Source organism: Schistocerca gregaria, chromosome 2 (genome assembly GCF_023897955.1).
Source record: "Schistocerca gregaria isolate iqSchGreg1 chromosome 2, iqSchGreg1.2, whole genome shotgun sequence".
Taxonomy (NCBI): Eukaryota; Metazoa; Arthropoda; class Insecta; order Orthoptera; family Acrididae; genus Schistocerca; species Schistocerca gregaria.
The window spans coordinates 383,792,100-383,810,429 of NC_064921.1; the positions used below are offsets into that span (position 1 = coordinate 383,792,100).

The following is an 18,330-nucleotide window of genomic DNA, read 5'->3' on the forward strand; positions in this document are numbered from 1 at the left end:
ACGTTCGCATGTATCCCGTTTCACCCAATGTGCTCTAGAAGGTGTAAGTCAACTACCCTGGCCAGCAAGATATCCGGATCTGTCCCCCATTGAGCATGTTTGGGACTGGATGAAGCGTCGTCTCACGCGGTCTGCACGTCCAGTACGAACGCTGGTCCAACTGAGGCGCCAGGTGGAAATGGCATGGCAAGCCGTTCCACAGGACTACATCCAGCATCTCTACGATCGTGTCCATGGGAGAATAGCAGCCTGCATTGCTGCGAAAGGTGGATATACACTGTACTAGTGCCGACATTGTGCATGCTCTGTTGCCTGTGTCTATGTGCCTGTGGTTCTGTCAGTGTGATCATGTGATGTATCTGACCTCAGGAATGTGTCAATAAAGTTTCCCCTTCCTGGGACAATGAATTCACGGTGTTCTTATTTCAATTTCCAGGAGTGTATTTTAAAATGTGGTTTATAAAACTAATGATGAACTCCTGATTAACGTTGACTCATTCTATTTAGATTTTAAATGGATACTTTACTTAATAAATTATCACATTGTTTCACAAACAGCACTAACTGTAGCAAGTAAGGAAGATTAGATTTTAAATTCCCACCGAAAACAGTTTCATTAGAGACAGACCACAAGCTCATGTTGAAGATGGATCGGTAAGGAAAGTGAACTTCGACTTTGGGAAGAATCATCCTGCAAATCTCCTTAAGAGATACAATCTGGGACAAATAAAAGTGGTCTGGAGAACAGAGTTCCAGGGTAAAGAGAAACACAACAGAGGAAAGGAAATACAATACTAATCTGACTACAGACTATTTTGAAAGTGACTACCAATCATCTCTTGGGGCACTTTCCGGCCTTGGTTTGGAACACTTTTTTGATTGTTCAAAACAGATCCAGTGTGACGCCCTTTTCGGACTAAGCGTCAAACTTCTCAGTGGACAACTGACCACACCATTCCCACGACTTTGATGTCATATAACTTTCCACAACGAACAATCACTGATTCATTGTGAGTTCCATCGCCTCATTTGCACTGTTCCACTCACACTGACACTGCCCATACTATGCTCTGAGCCAGTGTGGATCATGTGACGGGCTTACTCGTGCTGTGCACACAACGAGGCATGTTTATATATATACATTAATGTGCAATCGTATTCACTTGCCTGGGTCACTTTTATTTGTATATGTAAATCTCGAGAAACTTAACTCTGGATGATTAAACCTAAATTTGATACCGTCGAGTTCAACACATTGGCGCCAGTTCTCTTGGTGTGTAGTTTGTCTGCTGTGACTGCTATTTTCATAGTAAGTGCTCCAAAACATTGACCCACTTCAGTACTTGGAAACATCAATGCTTTTATGTTGTTCCACCTCCTGATGCATGATAACATTTCCTTTCTATACATCTGATATGCACTAATTCGTATATAGGTGGTTGAATGGTGACGGGAATGACAGATACCCTGGAGGCTGTGGGAAAAATCGGCAAGCCATTACATTATGCTTTCATGTCCAAAATTCAGCTCTTTATTACTGAAAATGCACAGTGGGAGACAAGATACAGTTAGAAGAATTAATGACACCATGTCCATTTGGACAAAATAGACAGTTCCTCACTTGTGATGTAGACTTTTGTATCCCACAGCAAAATGCTAAGTTGTACTGCTGCTTGGTTTCCTGTCGTACTCTGATTTTATGTTCTGTGTTCTGGTTGCTCTCTAATAAGCGGATACCGACGGTTACCCTGTTAGCAAATCGTTGTTAGTGACGGTAGCTGTGGCTGTCACAAGTTTACCTCCAATAGAGATACTAAGATACTATGCCCCACGCCCCCCCCCCCCCCCCCCCCGCCTCCCGTCATGGTCATATGGGAAAATCGTAGTTGCTGCACTCCATAGGAGGTAGGAGGTGGAGTCTCCAGCACATTGAATGCCCAAAATCCGACGCTCATCAAGTGTCCTGGTATCATACTTTCTGCTGCTACAACGATGGTCAAAGCAGTTTCTGAAGCAACCCCACTCGTCGTGTCGACTAGAGCATTTTTCTCTCCAATACAGCATCTATCTGTATTTGAGACGCTCGTGCATGTATTTCCTGGGCAATGAATAGAACCTGAGGATACCAACGCATGGTCTACAATAATTCCATAAATAATGCGCATTACACGCTTTTTAACACTGAAAGCTTTTGATTTACGGGAAACGTTATCTCAGAATGTGATAAGTTAAGGGATAATGGGATGTCTGATAACTTTCGCATTGGAAACGAGGATTTGTTTGGACGTCTGACCAGTTTTGTGGAATGTTCCTTCAAACTGAATTTAGTATCATGTTTCTACCCCACCACTTTAATACTGTCAGCCTCTTCTATCTCCACTTCTTCTTACTTTATGCTTGTGCTGGTTGGGAACCTCTTACATGTTCTGAACAGCACATATTCTTTCCGAAGTTTAACGAAAATGAGCTGGCTGTAAGCCATTTATTAATGTCTATGAAACTGTTAGTAGTAGCGCTATCTAAAACTATGCTTGGCCTGCTAATTGTTGCAGCACTCATCTGCAAATAAAATAATCTCTCGTTATAGTCGACATAATCGTCTTGTGAGCTCGATCAATTGTTCAGATAATTAAGATGATTCTCGTTTATTGTTCTGACTCAGTTGCACATTGTTACTTAAATTTCATATTTCGATCACTCTGGATGATCTTTAGATCTAATACAAAGTCGAGCTAAATCAGTGTATATGTCGGTGGTAGGTGGAGAGGATACGGAGAAATGGAGTGAGGATGATTTTGGAAGGGCAAAGGAAGCAGGAAGGAGATTGTAGGGATGTGATGACTTTAATAAGAGACGTCGAGCTTAAATCATAGAACAAACAATAATGTAAAAATTCTCGTTGAAACACTAATAATGTAGAATAACAGTTACGTAAAATGTAAACGGCATAAAATGTTGAAACTGTTGAATGGAGCGAATCATTTAGAGTAGTCAAAGGAAGTAACGTTAAGAGGGGCGCGGGTTGTGAAAGCAATGCTATGTGTTTAACAAGAGAGGGTCCTGTACAAAATTTACAGAAAGTCAGTACTGTAAAATACCTTCTGTTAAGATATCAGAATGGATACCTGAAACTGTAAAAAAGGATAAAATAATGGATTATAAATGTGAAAGTAAAGTACTGAAATCTGAATTACTACCTGATGATAAGTCATTAATGTACAAAAGAGAAACCGTGGTCCTTGTGGAACACCACTTCTAATTATGTTCCAGCGTGGTGATTAGCGATAGCTTAATTTACTGGTCCCGGCAGGGACACTATATGAGTCTAGTTTGCAAGGCACTGGAATATTTCAGCACTGCCAGTGAACTCACAGCATTCTAATTTGCTTACAAGATGTTGTGATTTACGCAACCAAATGCCTCTGACAAATCACAATATCGAAAACCTCCAGAAATCCTAACTGTGTCTTGCATAGTACAGTCAGTAGCGATAAGACTACTTTTAATCGTCAGCAGATAAGACTCAATTTCACACCGAGAGAGCATTAGCTACTTTTAGAGATGATTCAAAAGTCATGTCCCATAAGACAAAGTCTACATCGTTATTCAGTAGCCTTAGCCCATTGAAGAAAGTCAAAACCAGCGATACGACACGAACGATAATTCTATGCAAGAAAGTCCAGTAAAAATGGGCTCTAAATAGCGTACCTTCAGGATACAGGGTACTTATAAACGATGACAAAACCGAATTTTTTATGACTTCATTAAATTCTATAGCATTTCCTCATTCCTGATTAGATTGCTGTATACATTACAGGGTTTCAAGCGAAAAATTACCTAGAAATACCAAATTTAAAGCTACAGTCATGTATGCCGCCAAGGCCCCCCCCCCCCACCTTATTTCTGTTACAGAAACCAGTATTATTTTGGAAAGAACTGTGAACGTTCTGTTTCTAGCAACTATATGTATGATACATTGCATATGTTGGCACCAGTGCAGGTTTCTATTGTCCGTAAATGATTATCTTTACTATAATTTCTTTTATTTCGCTGAAGCAGTCTGTTCACGTGTTATTGAATTTTTGTTACCGAAGTGCTATATAGATTTGTGGAAGTACATATCCTGCAGAGTGCAGTAAATACGAACTATTCCATGGTAACCAGTTCACAAACAAAGAGAGCCACACTGTTGAAAGTAACCTATGTATCAGTTAGTTCATCAGGGAAGAATCTCCCACATGGGATGCCTCCTGGTGATTGAAATTTTTGTGTTAACAATGACCCCGTTGGTAGTGGATTTGTTGTTGTTGATGTGGGCATCTTATCTTCTTAGCTAAAGAAAGTGGCGAAATGTAAACAATGTGATGGTGTAGGCTGTCTGGAAATAACGGAACAGCAAAGTAGCAGGAATGGTTTAGCGTCAAAATTAGTCGTTGTGTGTATATCCTGCAATAAATCTACGTCGAATATGACTTCAAACATTGGTCATTATTTGTATGATGTGAATTTGAAGTTAGTGTATGCAATGCTTGCAATAGGAAATGGAAAAAAGGCTGCTCAAACGTTTTGTGGCTTGATGGACCTTCCTCCTCCTACCAGTAGGTTCAGAAAGTACATAAAAATACTTTTAGGAGCCTTGACGGTATTGTCTAAAGCATCTATGAATCGTGCAGTAGAAGAAACAGTAAATATTAGTGGAACCAGGGACATTGCTGTTGCACTTGACGGGACATCGTTCCTTGAATGGTGTGCTACTTCACTAGAGAATGTTGAGTGCTTATCTAAGTACTGCCACACCTGCCATCGTAACACTCAAGGACATATTGAACGTCAGTGTTCTAAGAATTATGATTGTTACAGTAGAGATATTGAGTTTGAGGGAGCTCTAAAAATAATTCAGAGATCGGTGCCCATTTATGACGATAGATGTACGAAGTACCTTGGTGATGGGGATTCTAAAGTTTTCAATAAAATTAATGAGTTCAGTGCTTATGGTGATGCCTTGTTAACAAATCTAGAGTGTTGTGGACATGTGCAAAAGAGGATGGGTGCTATATTGAGGAAGCTACGAAGAGAAATGAAAGGGAAGTTGCTATCTGACTGAAAATCTCTGTCTGTCTGAGGCAGAAACTAAAACAGACTATCTTCAGAGTTCTTACTGACTGACCATTAGACGAACTGCATCTCTGAATGATGTTACAGCAATGAGAAAAAGTGTAAGGGCCACCTACTTTCATAAGTTGTCCACAGATGACCATCCTGTTTGCAGACTGTGCCCCAAAGGAGCAGATTCAGATTACCAAAAAACAAAATAAACTGGTTAAATATACCATCATAAGCATTCTCTTCCTAAGCCTGCTATGAATGAAATGAAATGAATTTTTAGAGAGCTGAGTGATCCTGTTTAGCTTAGTAAATGTTTTATGGGGGCACTCAGAATACAAAAGAAATTTTGAACCATTGCATATGGGGAAGATTGCTCAAGAATGTTTTGTAGGACTAAATAGATTGCTGTACTAGATGCAGTGATATGTTTCAATGATGGAGTGATAGGAAGGTTGGAAGTCATGAGACATTTAGGCATAAAATGTGGTTCGAATATGGAAGACTAAATGCTTGCATGTGATAGACAATGGGTGCATGAAGCTGAAAGATTCGCTCTTCAAGTTACCAAAGAAGCAGGAAGTGCTAAACGGAGTGCCAAGAGATAGCTTGAAGATGAAGTAATACTGCAGGATTAAGACTATGCTTCAGGAACGTTCAGAGGCACAGTTTAATTGGATTCATATCTTTATTCGCAATTTCCCACAAGTTGTATGTTTAAGGATTCAGGTGCAAATATTTCCCAAAATTTATAAAGCATTGCTCGAATTTTTTCTGTAACTTGCAAATGTCTATTCTTATGTAGTAGACCTAAGCTTTATTGCAGAATCAACTAAATAATAGAAAAAATAACATTTTATTAGGGAAAAATTATAAAAATTATAATATAAGATGTGATATTTTTTATTCCTTGTAATTTACATAATGGGTGGAATTAAATAGATCTGGTACCTCAGCCATCATGTCATGCATATCTGGCAAAAATTTGGTCTCCTTCAAATGTATAACACTGGACTAAATGGTTCCTCATTTGAGGAAGCATATTGGAATAAAAATTCATCAATTTGTTTGTAATTTTTTAATAACTCTAAGCAGGTTCAAAAATTTTCAAAATACTTCTAATTTGTCTAGAAAGTGTGCTGCATTACCTAATATCAACAAAAAACCTATAAAACATATACACTATAAACAGTGGCTGAAAAAATAAGTGTTGATTTTTACATAATATTGAGTCGGAAAAGTACCCTGTATCCTTAAGTGCTATGAGCACCACCTCATCTTCGATGCTGTCAAACACATCTCATCTAATGCAAGCTTTTGTTTTCTGAATTTTGAGAAATGACAGTGTGGACCAAAACAAGAAAAAAGGCGTTCAGCATAAATGAGCTCTTAATTTGTACACCCTAAGAGCTTTTGGGCACTTGTTCATCTCTGCTACTGTGTAACATAAATATTCTACCGAAGAACTGCTCACAATTATTTATGTATGCATTCTAGTGTCGATGTTTACTAGATTGTTCTTAATTGTTTTGGTCCTTACTAGCTCATTCCAAATCATTGAAAGCAAAGACCTTGCAGTCGAAGAGATGCTTTTTACAATACCATAGATGAAGAAAGCTCATAGCTGTAAAGGTATGCGTTTTAGAACTCACGTTTACTAGACTTCTTTGCTTCAAATGATGGTTCCTGTCATATCTTTGTATATTGATCATTTATCTTGGGTAATCCTGTATACTAAAGTACTGCTTCTACGTCTGGGACCGTTAACAGATACGACAGACACATGAAATAGAAGAGATCCCAAGAAAAGCAGCACGTTTCATTATGGTTTCGTTTAGACAGTACCAAAACGTCACAGCGGCCGATGCTATATGAGAGGCTTTGTGCATCAACCTTTAACTTTCCAAGGGCATTTGTACCTAGAAGAGTCAACAAATATACTGCTTGCTCCAGCAAATATCTTATGAAAAAACCGTGAAGGGAAAAATATAAGAGATCCTAGCATATGTGGAAACTTCCCAACGGTAGTTCATTCTACGCAATATTCGCGACTGGAACAGGAAAAAGACGAAAGTGAGAGTGATACACGAAGTATCCTCTGCTACACAACATAGGGCGCTTTGCGGAGTACAGAATTAAACGTCGGAGAATCTTTGATTAGTTTCAGTTGTTCTCAGAACTGGTCACGGAATGTTGTAGTGTTGTAGACTAAGCTAGACACGTTCTACATAATCTGAATGTAAAACCGGTCTGGTCACAGTGCTATTCAGTGCAAATGACGAACTTTCTGGAGAAAACATCGTGAAAAATATGGGTTGTGTACAGGGAGGTTACCTTACGGCAGGAACGCCAGTTGACAGGAAGACAAATCTGTTAACATTCACTGTCCACCCAACAAGCAACATATGTAAAGACTCACTGAACAATATGCTCCCTTCTCTGTGATGTTCAGGTTTAGTCCTATGTGGAGCTGCTCGACTCAGTGCATTAATGCGTGGTTTTCTGCTCGCTGCTGCACTCATAATTAACTACCATTAAAGCAGGGGCAAGTTCAGCTCTAGTCAAGATACATTACTTTTGCTAGACCATCGGAGATTTATTGTGTGGTGATGCATTGCGAGACGAAATTTTCAAAACGCTTCCCATGCTCACTAGCTACTAGAGGATAGTTACTAATGGACGTAATAACGCGCAACGTTCGTCGTAATTTGTGCTGTTCTCGCCGTGTAATCAATACAGGCTGCTCGTCTGTCCATATATCATAAGTTATTGTGCATGACAGCGACACGTGGTCTTTCCTCTTGTCCACTGGGACTGTACAGTTCTCCACACAAAGACCTCGCTAGTATTTTGTCGATTCCAGAAATAGTGGCTACCGGTGCTTGTCTGATATTCATACAAAATTCACTGACCTAAAGTGATGATGGAATCAGTTTTTCTGCAAGTCGAATAGAGTTGTTCTGGATTGAGCGACTTTTTCTTACACAGTCAACAGCATGATGATTTGAATTTCCTGCATCAGTTCAATTTGCATATTTTGTGTTAACATCTTGAAGGAGAGCTGATACAGTATTGTCTTGCTATGGAAGCTTCTCCCTTTGAGCTTACTCGTAATGACTTTTGAAAAACGGAAGTATAATTAAACACACTTTCAAAGACGAAACTGCTGGGAAAAGCGAACTAGTATTTTTCTTAAGCGTGACAAGAGCAAACCCTTAGGAAGAAAGGCTTCAGGAATAATCTGTAGCAAAGGAGACGCAACCTTTTGGAAGATGATATCCTACACATACTTTGAAGCTACTTTATTTTTACTTTACTTTGAAACCTGATTCTAACTTTACGAATATGTAGTGGTATTTTCGTTATTTTTATGAGTGCTCCGATTTTGGTGACTATTTCTCAAACTCGCTATGAATAACGATTTTTTTTATTTTTGTTTCCCTTGATACCTTTTAATAATAGTTTATAAGAGTAAAATGTGAATGGTGTACTAAGTTATAGTGCAAATATTACGTGCTTTTAGAATATAATTTATTACTACTTTCTATCTTTTCAAAATCAGAAACATAATGGGGGGCCGGTTTTTGGGACCTCCCCCTCCATCTATCTCTCTCTCTCTCTCTCTCCCTCTCTCTCTCTCTCTCTCTCTCTCTCTCTCTCTCTCGCTCTTTATAATGCTAAATTTGTCAGATAATTGAGCGAGGTAGGTGGCGAAGGAAAAAGATGGTTCACATTTGGTGACACATTGCCCTTGTTTGCGTGTCTGTGTGATTCTCAAAATGGACAGTTACTAGGAAAGTCTGATGCAGTCAACACCAACTGAATGCGAATACCGAGTAGCCCCACACGTCCGTTTAGTTAAGAAACTGAGTTATCTGTGATTTTGTACTTTAAAAATATAAGTCGATCACGATATAGAAAAAATCTCCATGTTTTGACGTTTTCTGCGTTTTTATGTAGCCACTGTATCACATTTACTGAAGAGAAACCCCACATGCACTAAACATACGTTTTTTCTCAAAATTTTAAGTTGTGACCACTGCTATAAACAGAGAGAATAATAGATATTTTCTCTTACATTTTGGTTTAATCGATTACTGCTGTTATTTGTGGTAAAACGTCATTGGAGGCCTCTTGTCTGATTTTAAGCAGCACCTGCAAATGTCTCAGATGCCAGTGCAAGACATATTTTACTTGTTTCAGCTTTCAGTAAATGCCTTTGATGTACATAACTTACAGAATGGAAGAACCAGATTTTACCTCTATCATGAAGAAATAGCACGAAAATTTTTTGATGAAATATGTTCATTTGTTCTTGATTATATAAATGAAAATATTGGAAAACATGCTGGACGCCTTTATTTGTTTTGTGGCCTCTTGTAGAGGCAACAATAAAAACTTTGCAATGATAAGATTTTGTTTAATGCTTGTGGCACACGGAAGATTTCAGTTCATCATCCATTACATTCCATTAAGAGACCACACCTAGCTTCTACAAACTAGATAGAATGTATTTGCGGAAAGAGTATGCAAAATTAATAAGAGTTCAGCACAAGGATGAATTTTGAAGTAAAAATACCCAAATGATACGAGATGCAAAATTTTAATTAATGATAGCTATACTTCTGCCAAAATGACCACATTATAGTTGAAACTCAAGGAATAGGTACACAAAGAAACAACAAAGAATACTTCATGTAACACAGTTCATGAAGTTCTCCTACTGAAATGAAAGTCTTAATGTTGTTAAAGTTGGGCCCTTCATTGATGGAGCAAAAAAGCACACATTATAACTGGCGGATCCATCCGTAATTCCACCAAGCCCTGTACGCACAGGTTTATCAAGATCACGGGCCTATAAATTAGATTAAAATGAATGACCTAAGACGATGTCTACCATTCCTTCTAGCAAAAGAAATCATCCAGAACTTCTACTCTGACCTACACAACTGACCAACATATGTCAAAGAATGAAACACATGCTAAAGAGAACGGAAAATCGGAATAATTTGTTTGATTTTGGTCCATATCACCAGTAATGTATGAGTTAGGCAATGATCTATGCTTATTTGTTACAAAACATTGAGAAAGCCCACACTTTCACTAAATAAATGTTTCCTTAGAATCACGAAAATGTGCTATGATTGTCTGCATTGCAATGTCATTCTCCAGTCTACATTCATTAACGAAAAATGAGAAGATAAGCGGAATTTCACGTAATGGTAAGACGTGGTGTGCTTTTTGTACCTCCTGAAAAAATTTGTTTCTTTGAACTTGTGGGGATTCTCAGTACCCCCATTAAGCTGTGTAAGACGCGAAGAGCCATTATAGGAGTGTATCTGAACCCAACAGCCAAATAAAGGCCAATGATTTTCGAGTTTTAAGAAGAGAGGACTTCTGACAACACAGAGCTGAATAGACGTGTCGAGTGACAGTCTCTGTGAATAATGAACCTCTGCGTACTTCCGACCATTGATCCATGCGCTAGTGAGCCCGCCACGGTAAACCACATTACAGTGTGAAGCAAGCCTCTCTGTGCTAGAAAAACCCTGGTGCAGTCGGTCCTCTGCTTTCTCCCAGTGTCAACGGATTTCTACACATTGCTCTCGTTACAGACTGCATACTGAAAGTCGTTTCCCACTTTTCACTAGGATTCCTTTGTTCATAAATGGTTTTGCTTGGCGAGCCCAATCACGGATTGTGCTATCCTATTCTTCATCATTTTACAGCTCAGGATACGGTCCATGTTCACAATATTTCGGTCCAATCCTGCAAGTAGGACTGAACCGACGCCCTTTCAATCGAAACAATTACTCTTGCAAAGGAGTTGCTTTAACCCGTCGACAGTATTTCATTCAGTCTTATTCGCATAATTGCTACCGGACAGAGACAGGTAGAGGGGTACTATCACACTATTATGCTTTCGATATGATGACGGAGCTTGTTGAAGAAGTACCTTAAGGGCTGTATCGATGGGGTGTTTTTGTGTCTACAGGTTCATCAGATACAACTACGCCAACGACAGCATAGTGGAGATGCACTGCTGCATCTATCGCCGTAAAGCAATAGTGAGCAAGTTACGATTACCTTTTAGCTACTAGGACAGCATCCGCAGAAACTGTTACAAGGAATACAGACAATATAACATCAGTTAACACATGTAATAATACATACTTCCGTCAAATAAGTATGTATTTACTGGTGAACCACTTAAGTTGCTATAGCAGCAATAATGGGAAAAAGATTATTATAGAGGTATACGAGGATACGGCCTCAAACTTCGGCGATACAGGCACTGTATCACCGGCTACTATTAACGTAAATAGTTGAATTCAGCAAGTAATGAACGCAAGGGAAGTGCGAGGTACTTTTCAGACTAATGCTAACTCAGTGATGTAAGTCTATGTTTAGTTAGAATTCTTATTTTACTACAACTACTACCGTTATTGTTGTTCTACTTGTATAAATATTTCGGTGTTTGAATTTCGTCTTCGTTTTTATTGACAGTACTATGTATTACGTTTTCATGTTATGCTTTCCTGACTAAGAATAAATCATCTACATCCATCTGAACCTTTGGTTTAACTGTACCATCTAAATTGCATAGTTTTAAGAAAAATGGCCCAATAGTTTTGAAAGTAGGAGGCAGACTCAACAAATAGTACTACAACCAAAATACCGCTATGTTGCCAGTTGTCACTACTGACGTCTAAGATCATCTATTGTATATTTTTCTCGTGACATCAGACCCGTTTCTGTAGAATTATTGCTGGCAAATATTTAAGTTACACTACGAGTAGAAGCACTTGGTAGGCTTGTTAACAGACTTACCAACAGGTAACCCAGTGATAGAGAGAGGTGGAGTAAACCGGTTAACTCAAGTACTGTGATAAGCTGCATAGCGGACTGGTGTTGATCTCCTCTTACGGTGGCTGGGGGAATCTGTCCGACATTTGGGCACCTGGCCACGTTTTTTATATATCTTAAGAACATCGTCCAATTGCCGTGGCAGCCAGTTGATAAGTTATCTCATAATCATGCACGTGTGGAAACTTCCACGGAATGAAGAAGGTGAAGTTACTGGAAATTTTGCTGAGCAGACGAGGTGCTTCGCCAAATATACGTCCTAAGGATAATAAAATAAAAAAATTAAAAAAATAAAAATAAAAAGAAACATACTAAAGTGCTTATGAAGTAGTATTTAAATTTTAGTAATTAAACGACGATATTGATTTTACGCGTTTTAGAATTAAATGTTTTGAAACTAATGGAAACAGATAACTACTGCACTTGTTAACATGAACGTGATACTTAGGAAAATATCAGTACGTATCCGATAAAGATAGACTGTAAGCAACTGAACCTTGTCCTCTTCAAGGGAACCATCCTGAAAATTAGTCGTAAGTAATTTTGGGGGAAACATTGTATACCAGAAATGGATGGCCAAAAGGGAAGTAGACCCTGGATACTCTCAAATGGAAGCAAATCTAGTGTGACAACTACCGTGTCGTCATAATAGACAGAGAAAAATATTGGATCGAGGGAGCAGGCGTGGGTTAAAAGACAATGGTGAGTAGTATCCCCTCTTCGACATACTGCAAAGGAGCTTACTCAAAATACAGTGAAGCGCCAAAGAAACTGGTATAGGCATTCGGATCCAGTTACAAAGATTTGTGAACAGGTACAATGCGGCGCTGCGGTCGGCAAGGCCTATACAACACAACTAGTCTCTGGCGCAGTTGTTAGATGGGTTACTGCTGCTACAATGGCAGGTTATCAAGATTTAAGACAGTTTCAACGTGGTGTTACGTTCGGCGAAAAAGTGATGGGATACAGCATTTCCGAAGTAGCGAAGAAGAAGGATTGCCCCGTACGACCAGTTCACGAGTGTACAGTGAGTGTCAGGAATCCGGTAAAACACCAAATCCCCGACATCGCTGCGGCCGGAAACAGAATCTGCAACAATGGAACCAACGACTAATAAAGAGAATCATTCAACGTGACGGAAGTGCAACCCTTCCGCAGACTGCTGCAGAGTTCCATGCTGGGTCATCAACAAGTGTCAGCGTGCGAACCATTCAACAAAACAATCAATATGGGCTTTCTGAGCTAAAGGCCCACTCGTGTACCCTTGATGACTGCACGACACAAAGGTTTACGTCTGCCTGCGCCCGTCGACACTGACAGTGGACTGTTGTTTGCTGGAAACATCTTTTTTAGTCGGACGAGTTACGTTTCAAATTGTATCTAGTGGGTGGACGTGCGTGTACGGAGACAACTCCATGAAACCAAGGATCCTGCATGTCAGCAGAAGACTGTTCAAACTGGTGTAGGCTCTGTAATGCTGTGGGGCTTGTGCAGGTGAAACGGTATGGGACTCCTAATACGTCTAGATACGACCCTGACAGGTGCCATGCAGGTAAGCATCCCATCTGATGACCTGTATCCATTCATGTCCAGTTTGAATTCCGACGGGCTTGGGCAATTCCAGCAGGTCATTACGACACGCTACACGTCCAGCATTGCTACAGAGTGGCTCCAGGAACACTCTTTTGAGTTTAAACACTTCCACTGACGACCGAACTCCCCACATATGATCATTGCTGAGCATATCTGGGATGCGTTGCAACGTGCTGTTGAGAACAGATCTCCGTCCCCTCGTACTCTTAGGGTTTATGGAAAGCCCTGCAGGACTCATGGTGTCTGTTCCCTCCAGCACTACTTCAGACATTAGTCGAGTCCATTCCACGTCATGTTACGGCGCGGCTATACACGATATTAGGCATGTGTACCAGTTTCTTTGGCACTTCGGTGTAAATTTACGTGGGTATACAAGTAAGTTCGACGAGTAATTACCCGCACTTCAACAACGAGCTAATGTGAGTCGAACAGAGCCATTGTTATTGTTATCTCTTACATTTTCTTGGAGCGATTGTATGCTCTCTTATATTCAGTGGAGTCGTCGACTCCATTTCATAACATAATCAACGACTCGGTTGCACAACCCAAGGCTTCCCGCGAAGCATTTTCAATTGCTGACAGACTAATCTAACGTTGTTACGATTTGTCGTGTGTGGAAGCTACCCTTATATTCTTACATCTGTCTAACAGAACATCAGGGTATTACATTAATGAAACTTCGAAACTGCGCTAAACAACTTGAGACTCTACAGCCATATATGTAGAAAAAATGAACTTTTACAGTACAATCATTGTTGTTGTTGTTGTCTTCAGTCCTGAGACTGGTTTGATGCAGCTCTCCATGCTACTCTATCCTGTGCAAGCTGCTTCATCTCCCAGTACCTACTGCAACCTACATCCTTCTGAATCTGCTTAGTGTACTCATCTCTCGGTCTCCCTCTACGATTTTAACCCTCCACGCTGCCCTCCAATGCTAAATTTGTGATCCCTTGATGCCTCAAAACATGTCCTACCAACCGATCCCTTCTTCTAGTCAAGTTGTGCCACAAACTTCTCTTCTCCCCAATCCTATTCAATACCTCCTCATTAGTTATGTGATCTACCCACCTAATCTTCAACATTCTTCTGTAACACCACATTTCGAAAGCTTCTACTCTCTTCTTGTCCAAACTAGTTATCGTCCATGTTTCACTTCCATACATGGCTACACTCCAAACAAATACTTTCATAAACGACTTCCTGATACATAAATCTATATTCGATGTTAACAAATTTCTCTTCTTGAGAAACGCTTTCGTTGCCATTGCCAGTCTACATTTTATATCCTCTCTACTTCGACCATCATCAGCTATTTTACTTCCTAAATAGCAAACCTCCTTTACTACTTTAAGTGTCTCATTTCCTAATCTAATTCCCTCAGCATCACTCGATTTAATTTGACTACATTCCATTATCCTCGTTTTGCTTTTGTTAATGTTCATCTTATATCCTCCTTTCAAGACACTGTCCATTCCGTTCAGCTGCTCTTCCAAGTCCTTTGCCGTCTCTGACAGAATTACAATGTCATCGGCGAACCTCAAAGTTTTTACTTCGTCTCCCTGAATTTTAATACCTACTCCCAATTTTTCTTTTGTTTCCTTTACTGCTTGCTCAATATACAGATTGAATAACATCGGGGAGAGGCTACAACCCTGTCTCACTCCTTTCCCAACCACTGCTTCCCTCGACTCTTATGACTGCCATCTGGTTTCTGTACAAGTTATAAATAGCCTTTCGCTCCCTGTATTTTACCATTGCCACCTTTAGAATTTGAAAAAGAGTATTCCAGTCAACATTGTCAAAAGCTTTCTCTAAGTCTACAAATGCTAGAAACGTAGGTTTGCCTTTTCTTAATCTTTCTTCTAAGATAAGTCGTAAGGTCAGTATCGACTCACGTGTTCCAACATTTGGACGGAATCCAAACTGATCCTCCCCGAGGTCTACATCTACCAGTTTTTCCATTCGTCTGTAAAGAATTCGCGTTAGTATTTTGCAGCCGTGGCTTATTAAACTGATAGTTCGGTAATTTTCACATCTGTCAGCACCTGCTTTCTTTGGGATTGGAATTATTATATTCTTCTTGAAGTCTGAGGGTATTTCGCCTGTCTCATACATCTTGCTCACCAGCTGGTAGAGTTTTGTCAGGACTGGTTGTCCCAAGGCCGTCAGTAGTTCTAATGGAATGTTGTCTACTCCGGGGGCCTTGTTTCGACTCAGGTCTTTCAGTGCTCTGTCAAACTCTTCACGCAGTATCGTATCTCCCATTTCGTCTTCATCTACATCCTCTTCCATTTCCATAATATTGTCCTCAAGTACATCGCCCTTGTATAAACCTTCTATATACTCCTTCCACCTTTCTGCCTTCCCTTCTTTGCTTAGAACTGGGCTGCCATCTGAGCTCTTGATATTCATACACGTGCTTCTCTTCTCTCCAAAGGTCTCTTTAATTTTCCTGTACGCAGTATCTATCTTACCCCTAGTGAGATAAGCTTCTACATCCTTACATTTGTCCTCTAGCCATCCCTGTTTAGCCATTTTGCACTTCCTGTCGATCTCATTTTTGAGACGTTTGTATTCCTTTTTGCCTGCTTCATTTACTGCATTTTTATATTTTCTCCTTTCATCAATTAAATTCAATATTTCTTCTGTTACCCAAGGATTTCTAGCAGCCCTCGTCATTGTACCTACTTTATCCTCTGCTGCCTTCACTACTACATCCCTCAGAGCTACCCATTCTTCTTCTACTGTATTTCTTTCCCCTATTCCTGTCAATTGTTCCCTTATGCTGTCCCTGAAACTCTGTACAACCTCTGGTTCTTTCAGTTTATCCAGGTCCCATCTCCTTAATTTCCCACATTTTTGCAGTTTCTTCGGTTTTAATCTACAGGTCATAACCAATAGATTGTGGTCAGAGTCCACATCTGCCCCTGGAAATGTCTTACAACTTAAAACCTGGTTCCTAAATCTCTGTCTTACCATTATATAATCTATCTGATACCTTTTAGTATCTCCAGGGTTCTTCCACGTATACAACCTTCTTTCATGATTCTTAAACCAAGTGTTAGCTATGATTAAGTTGTGCTCTGTGCAAAATTCTACTAGGCGGCTTCCTCTTTCATTTCTTAGCCCCAATCCCTATTCACCTATTATGTTTCCTTCTCTCCCTTTTCCTACACTCGAATTCCAGTCACCCATTACTATTAAATTTTCGTCTCCCTTCACTATCTGAATAATTCCTTTTATTTCATCGTACATTTCTTCAATTTCTTCATCATCTACAGAGCTAGTTGGCATATAAACTTGTACTACTGTATTAGGTGTGGGCTTCGTATCTATCTTGGCCACAATAATGCGTTCACTATGCTGTTTGTAGTAGCTTACCCGCATTCCTATTTTCCTATTCATTATTAAACCTACTCCTGCATTACCCCTATTTGATTTTGTATTTATAACCCTGTAGTCACCTGACCAGAAGTCTTGTTCCTCCTGCCACCGAACTTCACTAATTCCCACTATATCTAACTTTAACCTATCCATTTCCCTTTTAAATTTTCTAACCTACCTGCCCGATTAAGGGATCTGACATTCCACGCTCCGATCCGTAGAACGCCAGTTTTCTTTCTCCTGATAACGACATCCTCCTGAGTAGTCCCCGCCCGGAGATCCGAATGGGGGACTATTTTACCTCCGGAATATTTTACCCAAGAGGATGCCATCATCATTTAATCATACAGTAAAGCTGCATGTCCTCGGGAAAAATTACGGCTGTAGTTTCCCCTTGCTTTCAGCCGTTCGCAGTACCAGCACAGCAAGGCCGTTTTGGTTAATGTTGCAAGGCCAGATCAGTCAATTATCCAGACTGTTGCCCCTGCAACTACTGAAAAGGCTGCTGCCCCTCTTCAGGAACCACACGTTTGTCTGGCCTCTCAACAGATACCCCTCCGTTGTGGTTGCACCTACGGTACGGCCATCTGTATTGCTGAGGCACGCAAGCCTCCCCACCAACGGCAAGGTCCATGGTTCATGGGGAAATATAATTACAATCATTACGAAACGAAATTCTCCCGAAAACGTAGACGAGGCAAGAAAGACAAAACAGTTCAACAATCCTTAGAGATCTAGGAAAAACAGTAATCACCTTAAGAGTACAATGACCAAAAACATCAGGTTTTCATGACGGAATTTCAGAATGACGCGTTCTCCCTCCTGGCACCCTTATTTGTCAAGTGAAATTTACCGTACCATTGGTTTCACGATGTAGCTGCGGATTGACCACATGCAGATGGTCTACACCAGGATGAAATCGGCTGCCGCAGCACCAGATCTTGAGCATCTGTGCACATCTTAGCCAAATATCATCTGCAGACAATCATAATCACGACATCTTCGAAAGAAGATTGGTGGTTCTATTACACTCCGCAACCGTGTTTTTACCCATGGTGCGTGTATGATTTTCTTAATTACTTGTGGGTTCACTACTCCAAAATAGAACCAGTTAATACCCATTAGTCTTAGTTCCCTTGTCACACGCTACTCTCTTCCCATCGGAATAATTTAAAATGCAGGTATTGAACTATTTGCTGTGGCTTAATATTATTGTACTGCAGGTATAATCGCTGAGAAGCAGTCGAGTTATGTTTGGGGAATGCATGTCTCTCAGTGCCAACATCCGCCTCCAGCAATTAAAAAATGATGGAAGTTTACGAAAGTCGCGGGGTAATTTGAACTGAAAGACCTACAACACAGTGTGTTGCGTTATTTACAATC

General features: G+C 40.1%; 1 protein-coding gene across 1 annotated transcript in view; it reads right to left on the reverse strand.

Annotated features, from left to right (window-relative positions):
- Window positions 1-12,014, reverse strand: part of LOC126320847 (cholinesterase 1-like) — a 196,981-nt gene extending 184,967 nt beyond the window's left edge. Inside the window, exon 1 of the mRNA XM_049994126.1 lies at window positions 11,935-12,014. Within this exon, the coding sequence (XP_049850083.1) occupies window positions 11,935-12,003 (69 nt within the window). The 5' untranslated portion in view covers window positions 12,004-12,014. The remainder of the gene's footprint in view (window positions 1-11,934) is intronic.
- Window positions 12,015-18,330: the final 6,316 nt, after the last annotated feature.